The sequence below is a fragment of the Urocitellus parryii genome, chromosome 5 (assembly GCF_045843805.1).
Source record: "Urocitellus parryii isolate mUroPar1 chromosome 5, mUroPar1.hap1, whole genome shotgun sequence".
NCBI classification, from domain to species: domain Eukaryota; kingdom Metazoa; phylum Chordata; class Mammalia; order Rodentia; family Sciuridae; genus Urocitellus; species Urocitellus parryii.
The window spans coordinates 124,794,643-124,807,534 of record NC_135535.1 but is presented as its reverse complement, the minus strand read 5'-3'; the positions used below and the strand labels follow the sequence as shown (position 1 = coordinate 124,807,534).

Genomic DNA, 12,892 nt, shown 5'->3' with positions numbered 1-12,892 from the left:
GACTCCATAATCATTTGTTTGAGAAATATCACAAACTGTGCATGTTATGTCCAGTATTAAACAAAACTCTCCAACTTTGCTTAATCTCTTAGTTTTTTGTGGACACAACATTTTTATTTTATTTTTTTGTGGTGCTGAGGATCAAACCCAGTGCCCCATGAGCCTGCTACCACTTGAGCCACATCCCGGACAATACTTTATTGATGGTAAACATTAACCAGAGTTCAGGGCTAAAGTTTTGAGGGCTTTTCAGTAATGTGATTCCTTTAAGAATGCTAATGGTTCCCATGGAGGAAACTGTCATGATTTTCTTCTATTTATTGTCTCAGGGTTCCAGTCCCACTGTCAAGGCACTTGTACTCTAAATGGGTCACTATGGAAATGAGCTCTGAGTTAAATGAAACAGGTTTCAAAATGAACTTTGATTGCTTATTACCAGTTGGTCCACGGGTTTTCTCATATTATAAGATGGGAGATATTTACCTTACTTGTTAGAGAACTCAATATAAAATTTTATTCTCACTTATTATAATGCTAATAATCCTGGGACCCTAATACTTATCCTTTTTTTTAATTCTTTTTTTTTTGCTGTATTTTCATTTTAATTGTGAAAGTTGCTTATAATTTTAGACAGAATTTTGGAATAAAAATACAATGGTTTATCCCCACAAAAATTAATACTGGTCTATATTAATGATTTTTAGTGTAACAAAAGCGTTAACAAAAGCCACTGAGCTGCTTGCATTTTTAAGGAACATGCTGAAAAGAAAGATATTTTATTTTCAACATGCATTACTTATTCAACTATACCTCTGACTAATCTAATAAGGCCGACAGACATTCTAATGAAAATACAATAATTTACAGTGTAAATAAAAAGGTATTAAAATACAAATGTCTAAATTCTAAAACTCAATACCATTTCTATAAGATTAATACAAACTACAGACCATATTATTATAAATCATCTTGAAAACCCTGACATCTTTATCAAAGTATATAATAAAACAGAAATTGTAGACTCAAATACTTACAGAGGCAAAGCAGGTGACATGAGGGAATTCTGAGATGGGTTAGTAGCAAATTGGAGACAGAATACTTCAAATAAAGGGGACAAATTCTTTACCGCAGACCACTTGTAATCCGGGATTGAAGGACAGAATTTACTCTTTAAAAGAAGCTCAAAATTCTACATGAGTCTCCTAAATTTTAAATGTTGACTGAATTTATGGAGGTTATGGATCACGTTTAGTCTATAGCCTTTTTGTTTTTATCTTTGTTGTAGGTTTTTCCAAATGGTTTTGTACAAATTAAATATTTGCATGTTAAACCTTACCTTTTTTTTTTCTTAAGATGGACTCAATATTTTTATTTATTTTATGTGGTGCTGATGATGGAACCCAATGCCTCCTGTGTGTGAGGCAAGTGCTCTACCTCTGAGCTATAAGCCTAGCCCCAACCTTTCCTTTTTTTAATATCATATTTTATCAAAAAAATCAGGCCCTAAAATATGAAAAGACTCATAATGCCCACTTCAAGATCTTTTCAATACTTACTATTTTATACTCCATTGGTAGTCAATTCTCCTAGACTGTTGATGAAAAATTAGTTTCATAGGACCTTTGAAACTAAATTATTAAAATACCCATGTATATACTTAGTTTGGAGAAAACCCTGGGTGTTATCAATATTTGTTGACCTAATGACCTGAATTATAACAAAGAGACATGAAATCCTTAAAATACCGACTGCTGTTTATTGAAGACTACCCATGAGAAAATCTCTAAAAATGTTCTGAATGGCAGTGGATGACTACTGATGGTTGGAGGGAAAAAGGTGTTATTCTATAAGTCAATGGATATTTCCAATATTCCTTTTAACTTTCTTACAATGGAAGTAGAAAAGACAGATGAAGTTGGACAAATAATATTGGAAAGCAGAGATTTGAAGGATGCAGAGGCTAACCGAAGTCCAACACTTCTAGAAAATTTCTTAAGATCTGGGAATTCACTAATTACACTTGTTAATTCAGTAGTTCTTTTTTAGGAGTTCTATCAGAATCTTGAGGAAATATTTTTAAATATCTATGTCTAGGACTTATTAGATTTTCTGAATCAAATTTTCAGGAGAGCCTAGACTTGTAAATTTTCAAATTTCCCCAGGTCACTGTGATGCACAATTCTAGGTGAAAACTAGAGAAGCAGATAATCATCACTTCAGTGTCATCTCTCTTCCATAAAACCTTTATCATTTGGGGATTTGGCCAAAAGGAGGGAAGAATAAGAGAAAGTCACTTCCTGTAAACTCAATTTAATTTTCCTGGGTAGGGACATACAGGGACTAGATAAATTCAAAAGCTAACTTGATTTCATTATATAAACTCCTTATCTCCCACCTCTCAGCTACACACTGTAGATTTGAGAGTAGAGTTTAGAATCTTATTAAGTGTCTACTACTGTCAGAAAAGATTAGATGTCAATTAATTATCTGTTCTTCCTTTTTCTTTTCCACTTAATTACCATATGATCCTGTCAATCTGGCTTCCTTAAAATCCCTATAAAAGTAATCTCTAGGCAGGTTTACAATTCAACAATTTTCTTTTCCAAACTAAGAATTAATATCACCCAAATTTAAGGGCTCTTTTCTATATATAAACTGGAAACAAACAAACTTATTGTGGTATTTTTCCTCAGTTATCTAATTTCCAAAATGGACTGAATACTTCTTATCACTATCCTTTTCCATTTCTCCTTTTTAAATCTTACTGACAATCACTTTGATATAACTTGTGCTGATTAAGCACAATTAGGTTATTCATTTTTAAATGTCTTTGTTTTAAGATAAAACTTACTTCAAAGAAAATTTTGCTTTCTTGTGTTATTTTGCACTAATTAGAAAAAAAATTTGGTGCAAAAAAGTATATGAAAAAAAAGAGTTTACCTTTAAGAAATTAATTGTTTTCACAATATTTGCCACGAAATCATAAAAGAAAGCTTACACTCTAATACTTCTTTAAAAATATCAATATTTTAAGTGAAATCTTCAACAATTAAGTATTTCAAATTATTTTAATTCAGGGAATGCTCGAGTTTATGGAAAATTTACCCTATAAACATCATTGTTAATATAAAGGTATTTCATTTCAAATATTTAGGAAATAAAGGTGATTGATTTATACCTCGTTTTTGGCTTCAGTATTTGCATTGTGCAAAAGTAGTTTTACTGCTATTGATGCGTTCTCAATATAAACAGCATAGTGGAGAGCTGTATTGCCACTGGAGTCCATGACATTTGGATCAGCGCCATGTTCTAACAGAATAGTTGCACATTCCTCTTCCTGGCACTGTACGGCCTGTCAGTATCATACCAAGAAACAGATTGTAAATTCAAGTTAATTCAAGATAAACATTCCACAGGTTTCACCAGTTATATTTAAATGGGATAAATTCACTTTTATTTTAAGAATTTAAATCAAATTCATCTCCTGCCGAAATGGTTGGCTACTACCTACCTTAATTAGTGCTGTGCTGCCGTCACTGTCACAGATGTCAATGTTGCATTTCCTCTCTACCAGAAGAGTCACCACTTCTGGATGACCATAGGCACAGGCAAAGTGTAGAGCAGTCCTGACAGTGAAAGAATTTTTTGGATATTACAGAGCACCATCTGAAGGTACATAATTATTCATGCGACTACAAACATTAAATAACATGTAGTTCCTTTGTCTTCAAAGCAAATATTTTCTTCTGAAGTACAGTATTTATAGTTCTTACTACTCATTACATTAATAGACATGCAACCTATTTGATTCATGCACCCTTCCTTTCTCTTCCTCCTTCTCTCTCTCTTTTGTGGTGTTGGGGATAGAATCCAGGGCCCTGAGCATAGTAAGGCAAGCACTACCACTGAACTATCTACACCCCCAGTCAATTTAGAGCAGCCTCTGAATACAAAGAACATCAACTTCAGTTTGAATCCTACTTTAAGCTCGGATCCTTACTAGTTATTAACTTTTCTATGTCTCATTTTTCTTACCCTTAAGATTGGGATGAAAAATAATAGTTACCTCACAGGACACCACCAAAGTGCTTAAATGAAAATCCATGCAAGGTATTAGAATTGTTTTAAATTTAAAAATCCCAACAATTATTAGATATCATAATTATTATTAATAATTATTAGTTTTTGGCTTCAGTATTTGCATTGTGCAAAAGTAGTTCATCATTATTAGTAATAATTATTATTACTAATAATATTACTAATACCTAACAAAACAAGATTTCAATTAAGTAAAATAATACAATTATACCTACTTTGCAGATATGGATTTCAATGAGTCTGCTATTTTTCTTACATTTCAACATCTGAGATACTGGAATGCCACTTGTTTTTGTCATCTCTGCATTGCTGTGACCAAAAGACCCAACAAGAACAATGTAGAAGAGGAAAAGTATATTTTGGTTCGGGGTTTCAGAGTTTTAGTCCATGGTTAGCTGACTTTATAGCTGTAGGCTTGAAGTAAGGCAGACATCATGGCAGAAAAATATGGAGGGAGGAATGTAGCTCTCCTCAAGGCAAACAGGAAGCAGAGAGAGTTCCAGTCACCAGGGACAAATTATAAAACCCCAAAGGCTTGCCAGTGAACTACTTCTTCCAGACACACCCTACCTGCCTATAGTTACCACCCAGTTAATCCATAACAGTGCATTAATCCACTGATTGGGTTAAGGTTACCAAAACCTGATCTTTTTACCTCTGAACATTCTTGCATTGTCTCACACATGAACTTTTGGGAGATGCCACACATCTGAACCACAATGTCAATTATAGTTCATAATGTGTTATAACTATAAATGGCATTTAAAAAAATTTTAATACACAAAATAAGAGCTTATCACACAATCTGTGGTGCCTTATAAAAAGTGAAATACAATAGTTCTATGGCAGTTCTGTTTATATGGTTGGCATTTAAATTGCATATATAATAAAAATGTGTATAAGAAATGCATATATAATAAAATCTACAAGCATAGATTAAAAAAATTTCCTTTACTTGTGAACATACAAACACAAACACTCAAACTAATAGAAAATGAGAATTTTTCTTCTGTGCTGGACTCTTATCCCTGCTCTTCACAAGGCTTATTTTTTATTAACAATAAACTTTTATTGGAACTTCTATACATGTTCACTGTAGAAATCAGAGAAAGAAAATTTAAAAAAAAAAGAAGTTCATGCAGAACTTTTACCAATATTAATCATTTGCTAGGCCAAAAAGCCAGACTCATCAAATTCAAATACTGAATTAACAGAGTATATTTCTAGTGTCAATGAAACTAAGCTAGAAACAAATAAAAAGATGAGAAACCCACAAATTGGAAGTAGAATAATACACTTCTAAGTAATAGAAAACGAAAAAGAAAATTTTATATCATTTTGTATATCTTTTTGGCTAAAACAAGAGCACAGTCAAATAATATGTGTGTCTGTATAATCAAACTGACTTTTTTCCTCACTTGATAAAACAAAGTATATCTTCCCATGTCAACAGACATGATATTTATGCAAAATTCAATGATTATATTCTAACCAATTGATACATTGTAATTTGTAAATTACTAGAAAAATCTATTCTATGGGTTCTTCTTCTTCTTCTTCTTTTTTTTTTTTTTTTTGTATCAGGGATTGAATCCAGGGATGCTTAACCACTGAGCCACATCCCCAGCCCTTTTTTAATTTTGAGACAGGGTCTCACTAGGTTGCATATGGTCCCGCTGAATTGCTGAGGCTGTCTGCTGCCTCAACCTTCCAAGCTGCTGAGATTAGGTTCTTATTAATGCACTGTTATTTTAAGCAGTGCTGAGAAAAACAAATTGTGTCATTTATTATTTCCTAAAGATATTCTAGTATAATAAAATTTGTTGGTAGAAACATATACATTTTAAAATAGGGTACAGTAGATCAAATTGTCTGTTTGAAAAGTCATAATTTAAGCTTTAAGCAGAAGTATACCACTGCTTTTCATTCTCACAAATTTTGTAATTGGTAAACACTATTTTATTCCTCTTTTAACTTAATTTCCTTCTCTTACCAGGGACAAAGAAATTTTTCCAGTGTCCATAGGTAACTTGTAGATCTGCACAAGTGTCCCTTACCAAATTAAGTAAGAGTTCAAGATCTAGAGGTAAACTTTAGTGGTACAGTACTTGCCTAGAAAGCACAAGGCCTTCGGTGCAACCCCCAGTATAAAAAAAAATAAATGGAGTTCAGTTTTTTTCCTTGTTAATTTGAAAGAATTTTCTGTATAATGAAGATATATTTTTTATCTGTATTATATGTTATATATGTATAAATATTTTGCAACAGTTTTTAATTTTAATTCTTTTTCTGATATACAGAGGTTTAGATTTTTCATTTCTGCTAACTGACCCTTGGAACAGTTTCTTTTAGGCTAGGGGTATAGCTTAGTGATAGTGTGTGCTTCCTAAGCACTAGTCCCTAAATTCAATCCTGAGTCCCACAAAAGGAAAAAAGAATGCTTGCTTTTGAGTTTATTTTTAGGAAGGTCTTGGCCAATATAAAAAATATATAATGCAGAAGTAGGCCTGTGTATTTTCTTTCATATTTTTCTCATTCTGTATTATTAAAAATTTTTAATCTGTACTCTATGGAGAAACTTAACTTGTGACATAATAACCTAGCTAGTTTATTCCAGTTATCAGGCACTACATATATGAATAACTCATCTTTTCCTATTAATATGGAATGTCATTGGTTTCAAGTTCTAAATTCTTACATACATTTGGGTGTTTCTGGATTTTTCTATTCTGTTGCATTAGTTTATCTGTCTTTTCAGTTGCCAGTATCAATTAGTTTGTGAAAATCAATAGTGTATTTTAATACCAAGAAGAGCAAGTTCTTATTACAAAAAAAAAAAAAATTCTGTCATCACAATAGTAAAAGCATGGGGAAATAAAAAATGCTAACTTTTCGGCCTGGGGCTGTAGCTCAGTGTTAGAGTGCTTACCTCTCATGTGTGAGGCACTGGGTTCAATCCTCAGCACCAGATAAAAACAAATAAAGATATTATGTTCATCTACAACTAAAAATTTTTTAAAAATGTTAACTTTGATATTTTTACCTGGTTTATCTAAAATAAATATAGAAAGACCTCACATTTTTGGAATAAGTCTTCCTTGTTCAACAGAGAACTATCTTCCCAATAGTTATACACTTCATAAAAACATGGATATTATTTTTTTCTAAGCATTTAAAACCCTTTAGTTGATAAAAAAATATTTCTCTCATGCACTTTCTACACCGTATACATGGTTTTAGAATTGTGTATTTTAAAAATAAACTGTTGCATATACTTAATTTTGTTAAGTTAATCACTTTTCAATAGTCAAAGAGCTTTACATGGGAATCATAAGTGGATCGGAAATGAGCTAAAGTTCTGTTTTAGTTCTGTTGCTCATGAAGCGGTTCTGGGTGTTAGATCCCTTGGAGGCCTGTGCTTCCCAGGTGCCTGAGGGGGTCCAGCTGGGGAGGTGCCCGTTTCTTCCACGCCCCCCTCCTCCCGCACCAAACCCGTAGCCCCTTGGCACAAAGCCCCTACTTATTACCTGTTCTTCTTGTCTTTATCATTCACGCCATTTTCCCCAAGAATAAGGAGATGCTGCACTTTGGCTACATTGCCCATGCTTGCAGCCTTGTGGATCTTTCCTGTATCCTTGTCTCGGATGTGGTACCTGGGCGAGTTCAGACTACTGGCATTCGCAAGCCCAAAGCCCACACAGTTCCTTCGCAGGTTGCTGGAGGAGCCCAAAGGCGAACGGCCCTTACTTCCGAAGCCAAAAATCCTCTTCATGGCAGAAGCCAACCGCCTCAGGGGTACCTTTCCTCCTCCTTGGCTTTTCACCGCCTCCGGAACTCAATATTGGCTGTCACAGATAAGCAAACCTAGTCTCGCCACAACGACTCAAAGGGGCAGCTCCAAGGTTCCATTTTTTCAGGAAAAAATTATCGTCTCCAAGCCACACCACTTAAATCCCAGTGCGCGTGCGCGGTCTTAGTCTGCGCAGACGCTACTCGCTTTCTCAAAAGGCCGGTAACTGAGGTTGCTCAGTGCGCAGGTACAAAGCTTCATTTCTCCAATCTCCGCCCTTTAGGCCTCCTGTGTTTCTTTGTGTCAGGTTTGTGACAACAGTGCTCTTCCTTGGAGAAGGCTTGGGATTCCAGTCTAACGGGTACTGGCAACTAGTGCGCGGGTAGCCCAACTTACTAGGCCATGTCGCTGGAAAATCGCGCAGTTGTTCCCTGGCGGTCGGACAATAAAGGGCCCGAGAGTGTAGGCAGCATCTCGCGGGCAGCCGGAGGTGGCCGGCCGCCTGGATTTGAAGAAGGGGTTCCGAGGGAGGGGCGGGCGCGGGGCTTGCAAAAGTTCCCTTGAACTCTTGGGACACGTCGGAGGTGAGACTGCCAGAGCTCCGGCAACCAACCGCGTCCGCCCGTGCCCTTCTCCTGGGGAGGGGACCTCGGCGGGGCTCAACAAATGGTGGCTTCGCGGGCCTCTCCAGGTACGACGTGGGTTGTGTGGGACTTGAGGCCAGGCCAGGCCTGGATCTTGCTGTGAGCAACTTGGGCAGCTGCTTCGGTGCACCAGGCGCTCCAGGACTTAGCTCTGATTTGTCTCTTGGTGGACTTTGTATTTCTGTAGAAACAGTGGGCTCTGTAAAAGGTTGAACACGTCAAGTCACCTGGTTTCTGTGTATTCAGGTCAGGCCAGCCTGCTACTGCCACACCTGCTGTTGCCTCTTATAGAAAAGCACATAAACTCTGTCTTTAAAAGCAGAAATCTACTTAAAGAATTTGGTTGGGGATGGGTGGAATATGCATATGGATGTGGTTATGAAAGAAAAAGGGGATTCGTTTTGCAGAGCGCTTTATTTGCATGGAATCTCTATTCATTTGGAAGTTCTTGGAATTAGAAGTGACAGTTTCCATAGAGCAATATAGAGAGTCAATTTTAGGATAAAAATTAATGGAATAGGTAAAGAGATTATGTACATTTTGGATCAGAATAGATACCTGAAGAAAACAACATAATTTTAAAATTTTGGTTTGATTTGGGAAAAGTAATTTCTTTATAAAGCTTTTTCCTAATGAAAATTGTGTATCTACTTTGTCTTATTTTAAATTCTTATGTAAATTACATGAGTTCTTTCATAAATTATTTTTGATAATAAAGCAAGTTCTTTTTACTATTACTCTTTTTTGATGATGACATACAGAAGATTTATTTAACTAAATGTATTTTTTATTTTGTACTAATAGACATGGGTTTTTTTTTAGTACCTTACTATCATAAAGCTACGTGAATATTCTTTTTTGTTTTTATTAGTGCATTATAGATATACATAATATTGGGGTTCATTTTGACATAATCATACATGAAATACAATTTGTTGCACTTCAGTCCCCAGTACTTCCTCCTTCCTCCTCCCTTCCCTCCTGCCTTCTGTACTCTATTGTACTGGTCTTCCTTCAATTTATTTACAGTATTTTTTAAAATATTGGTGCTTCGTAGATATGCATAAAGGTGCAATTTATAGTATAGTATATTCATATATGTACATATCATAGTACATATCATAATATGGTCAATTTTATTCTGTATTTCCTCTCTTTTCCCAGCCCCCTCCCTCCTTTTCTATTCCCTTTCTCTATTTCACTGATCTTTCTTCCATTTTCATGGGATCCCTCCATCCCCACTTTTTTCCCCTCTCATTTTACTCTAGTTTCTGCATATGAGAGAAGACATTTGACCCTTGACTTTGTGAATCTGGCTTATCTTATAAGCTTAGCATGATTTTCTCCATTTCTATCCATTTACCCACAAATGCTATAGTTTCATCCACTTTTTGGCAGAGTAAGACTCCCACATTTTCTTAATCAGTTTGTCTATTAATGGGCATCTGGGCTGATTCCATAGTTTGGCTATTGTAAATTGTGTTGCTATAATCATTGAAGTGACTGAATCACTTTAGTATGTTGATTTTATTCTTTTAGATAAAGACCAAGGAGTGGGATAGCTGGGTCCTATGTCAGTTTCATTCCTAGTCTTTTGAGGAACCTCCATTCTGCTTTTCAAAGTGGTTGTATGGATTGTCACTTTTGTATCATTAAGTCTTCCCATCTTAGAGCATGATGTGTTTTTTTATTTGTTCATATCTTGATTTGTGTTATATTCCTTATAGTTATTACATCATTTTAAACATTATTATTAATGAAGCTTTTTCTCCATTTCCATTTTTAAGGCATTTTTCCTAATATGATTATAGGTATTAGTTTTCCCAAATTGGTATCCCATATCTCATGGCAAACTTAAAATCTTGGTGATGATTTTTACAATAGTCTCAGGTTTTCTAACTGAATAATCACATTATTAATAAGAAAGTAGTCATCACTTTTCAAGTATATGACATTTAATTCATTTCTTATTTGATCTAATTAAATTAATCTAGGTAAGTCCAGTTAAATGGTTGTTTTATGATCATTTATTTATTTGTGATTCTTTACTTTTGTATGCTAATAGAAATAGCTGGCTTGTCCCTGTTTTCTTATTTTAATTGAAATATTGCTAATGTTTTACCATTTTAAATGATAATGTATATTTTTTATTTTTAGAAATAGTGTTTGTTGTATTTGCCACTCCTTTTTCCAGTTTTGATCAGAAATGCTTCCCATATTTTTTAATCTTGTTTCTTGAGATGTTTTTTTAAAATATTGAGTAAATAGACTGTTGAGTAAATAGACTGTCTCTGAGAAGGAATCTCATTTATTTGTTTAGACTGCATTTTTCTTATGTTTGATGGATTTTCTTTGCAAATCTTTTATCTATATTTTTTCCATTTTTTATTCATTGGTGACATTTTTGCAGCATTTTATGAGGTTTTAATATTAATGTTTTGCCAAGTTAATATCATGAAAATTGAGACTCCATTTTTGTTGTACATGGTCTGGGATACTTTTAAATTCATTAAAATTTAAAGTTTACTAGAATTCATTTATGAAATCATCTGTATGATATGGAAAATGACAAACCAACCCACACTATTTTAGGATTTGTCATTTTCCATTTCTTACAAATTTTGCACATTAATTTTGTATCCTGTTACTTTGCTGTACATATTTACCAGCTCTATAAGTTTTCTGAGGGAATTGTGAATGCAATTGCTTTTCTGTTTTCTTTTCCAGGGGATTCATTATTGGTTTATATAGAAGCTATTGATTTTTATTAGCACGAAACGACCAAGCCGGGTGCAAACTTCACAGATCAGCACAGCCTTTATTCAGCAGTGGAGTTGTGCATCTGGTGGACCCACTTTTCTCATGGAAAATGAGCCACTGGCCAAAGGAGGAATCTGTGCTTATTATATATGTTACACTGAGTGATGACTTGATTTTTGACAGAGCATGTCAGTTTGGGCACTCAGGAAACAGGTTTGTAAGAATTTGAGATTTGTTTTTACTGGGCATTATTTTTACTTGGGGAAAAATGGAGGGTTGGGGTCAATGTTCAGTGCTTGTCTCTTTCCCAATAGAGTCTCGTTGTATAGTTACTGGGAAAGGATTTATTTGGGGAAGGATCAATGTTTTTGCTTCCTCCCAGAGACTGCCATTTCAGGCTTATGGATATCTTCTTCCCAGGGATTGTCTTTGTCACTGGATGATGTTTGCTTCCTTCCAAGAGATTGTCCTGTAACTGAAAAAAAATATATTGGGAAAGGATCAGTGTTACCAATGTGTTGCCTTCTTCCTTACTCCCTCTTCCCAGGCCACATTATTTTGGGGTTTGTCATTTTTCATATCTTACAATTTTTGTATGTTAATTTTGTGTCCTGTTACTCTGTTGTACATACTTACCAACTCTACAAGTTTTCTGGTGGAGTTTTATGGGTGAACAGTAATAGCTAAACTTTTTTCTTTCCTTTTTATATTTCTTATTTCCCTGTTGTGCCTAATTGCACTGACTAAAATTTCAAGTATTATATTCAATAGAAGTGTCAACAGTTGACATCCTTGATCCTGATTTTAGAGGAAAATTTTTTCAGTTTTTTTTTTTTTTCCCCATGAAGTATAATGTTGGCTTTGAGTTTGTTGTGTGTAACCTTAATGATGTTGAGGTAATTCTCTCTATCTCTATTTATTTATTTATTTGGTTCTGGGGATTGAACCCAGGGGTGCTTTACCACTGTGTTACATCTCCAGCCCTTTTTATTTTTTGTTTTGAGCACAATCTCACTAAGTTGCTTAGGGCCTTACTAAGTGTCTGAGACTGTCCTTGAACTTGGGATCCTCCTTATCCTCCTCACTCAGCCTCCCAACCTGCTAGGGTTACAGGTGTAAGCTACCACACCCTAATTATACATAATAGTGGTATTCATTATAATATATTTGTACATGAATGTAGTCTAATTGGTCTGTTTCATTTTCCCATAACTTCCCCTTTCTCTTCCCTCCTCCTTCCTCATATTCCCTACCTCTTCTATTGGAGTCCCTACTCTTCTATTGGAGCTCTGTCCCTAATTTATATAGGGTTTTTAACATGAAAGGCTTCTTCTGCATCTAATGAGATGAACATTTTCCTTCTATTTGTGTAATGAATTATGTCTCTGATTTTGGTATTAGAGTAATACTGTCTTTATAGAATGGATTTGGGAGTACCTTCCTACCCCCACTTTCTATTTTATGGAACAATTTGAGGAGCGTTCTTATTAGTTCTTTGAAGGTCTGACAGAATTCAGCTGGAAATTTGTCTGATCCTGGGCTTTTCTTTGTATTGGGCTTTTTGTTACTTCTTCAATCTCATTGCTTCTTTTTTTTTAAT

General features: G+C 34.8%; 1 protein-coding gene and 1 long non-coding RNA gene across 4 annotated transcripts in view; one reads left to right on the top strand and one right to left on the bottom strand.

The window, feature by feature from the left end:
* Positions 1-8,084, bottom strand: part of Ankrd30a (ankyrin repeat domain 30A) — a 115,556-nt gene extending 107,472 nt beyond the window's left edge. Inside the window, exons 1-3 of the mRNA XM_026399545.2 lie at positions 7,626-8,084; positions 3,512-3,626; positions 3,179-3,352 (exon numbers count right to left, since the gene is read on the bottom strand). Coding sequence (XP_026255330.1) covers positions 3,179-3,352; positions 3,512-3,626; positions 7,626-7,870 — 534 coding nt within the window. The 5' untranslated portion in view covers positions 7,871-8,084. The remainder of the gene's footprint in view (positions 1-3,178; positions 3,353-3,511; positions 3,627-7,625) is intronic.
* Positions 8,080-12,892, top strand: part of LOC113190326 (uncharacterized) — a 117,605-nt gene continuing 112,792 nt past the window's right edge. For 2 of the 3 annotated variants that reach the window (XR_013343609.1, XR_003301767.2), the window contains exons 1-2: positions 8,080-8,135; positions 11,260-11,505. This is a non-coding gene — a long non-coding RNA (uncharacterized LOC113190326). Of the gene's footprint in view, positions 8,136-8,166; positions 8,580-11,259; positions 11,506-12,892 lie in introns of those variants that run through there. The other variant, XR_013343610.1, reaches the window with a different exon arrangement.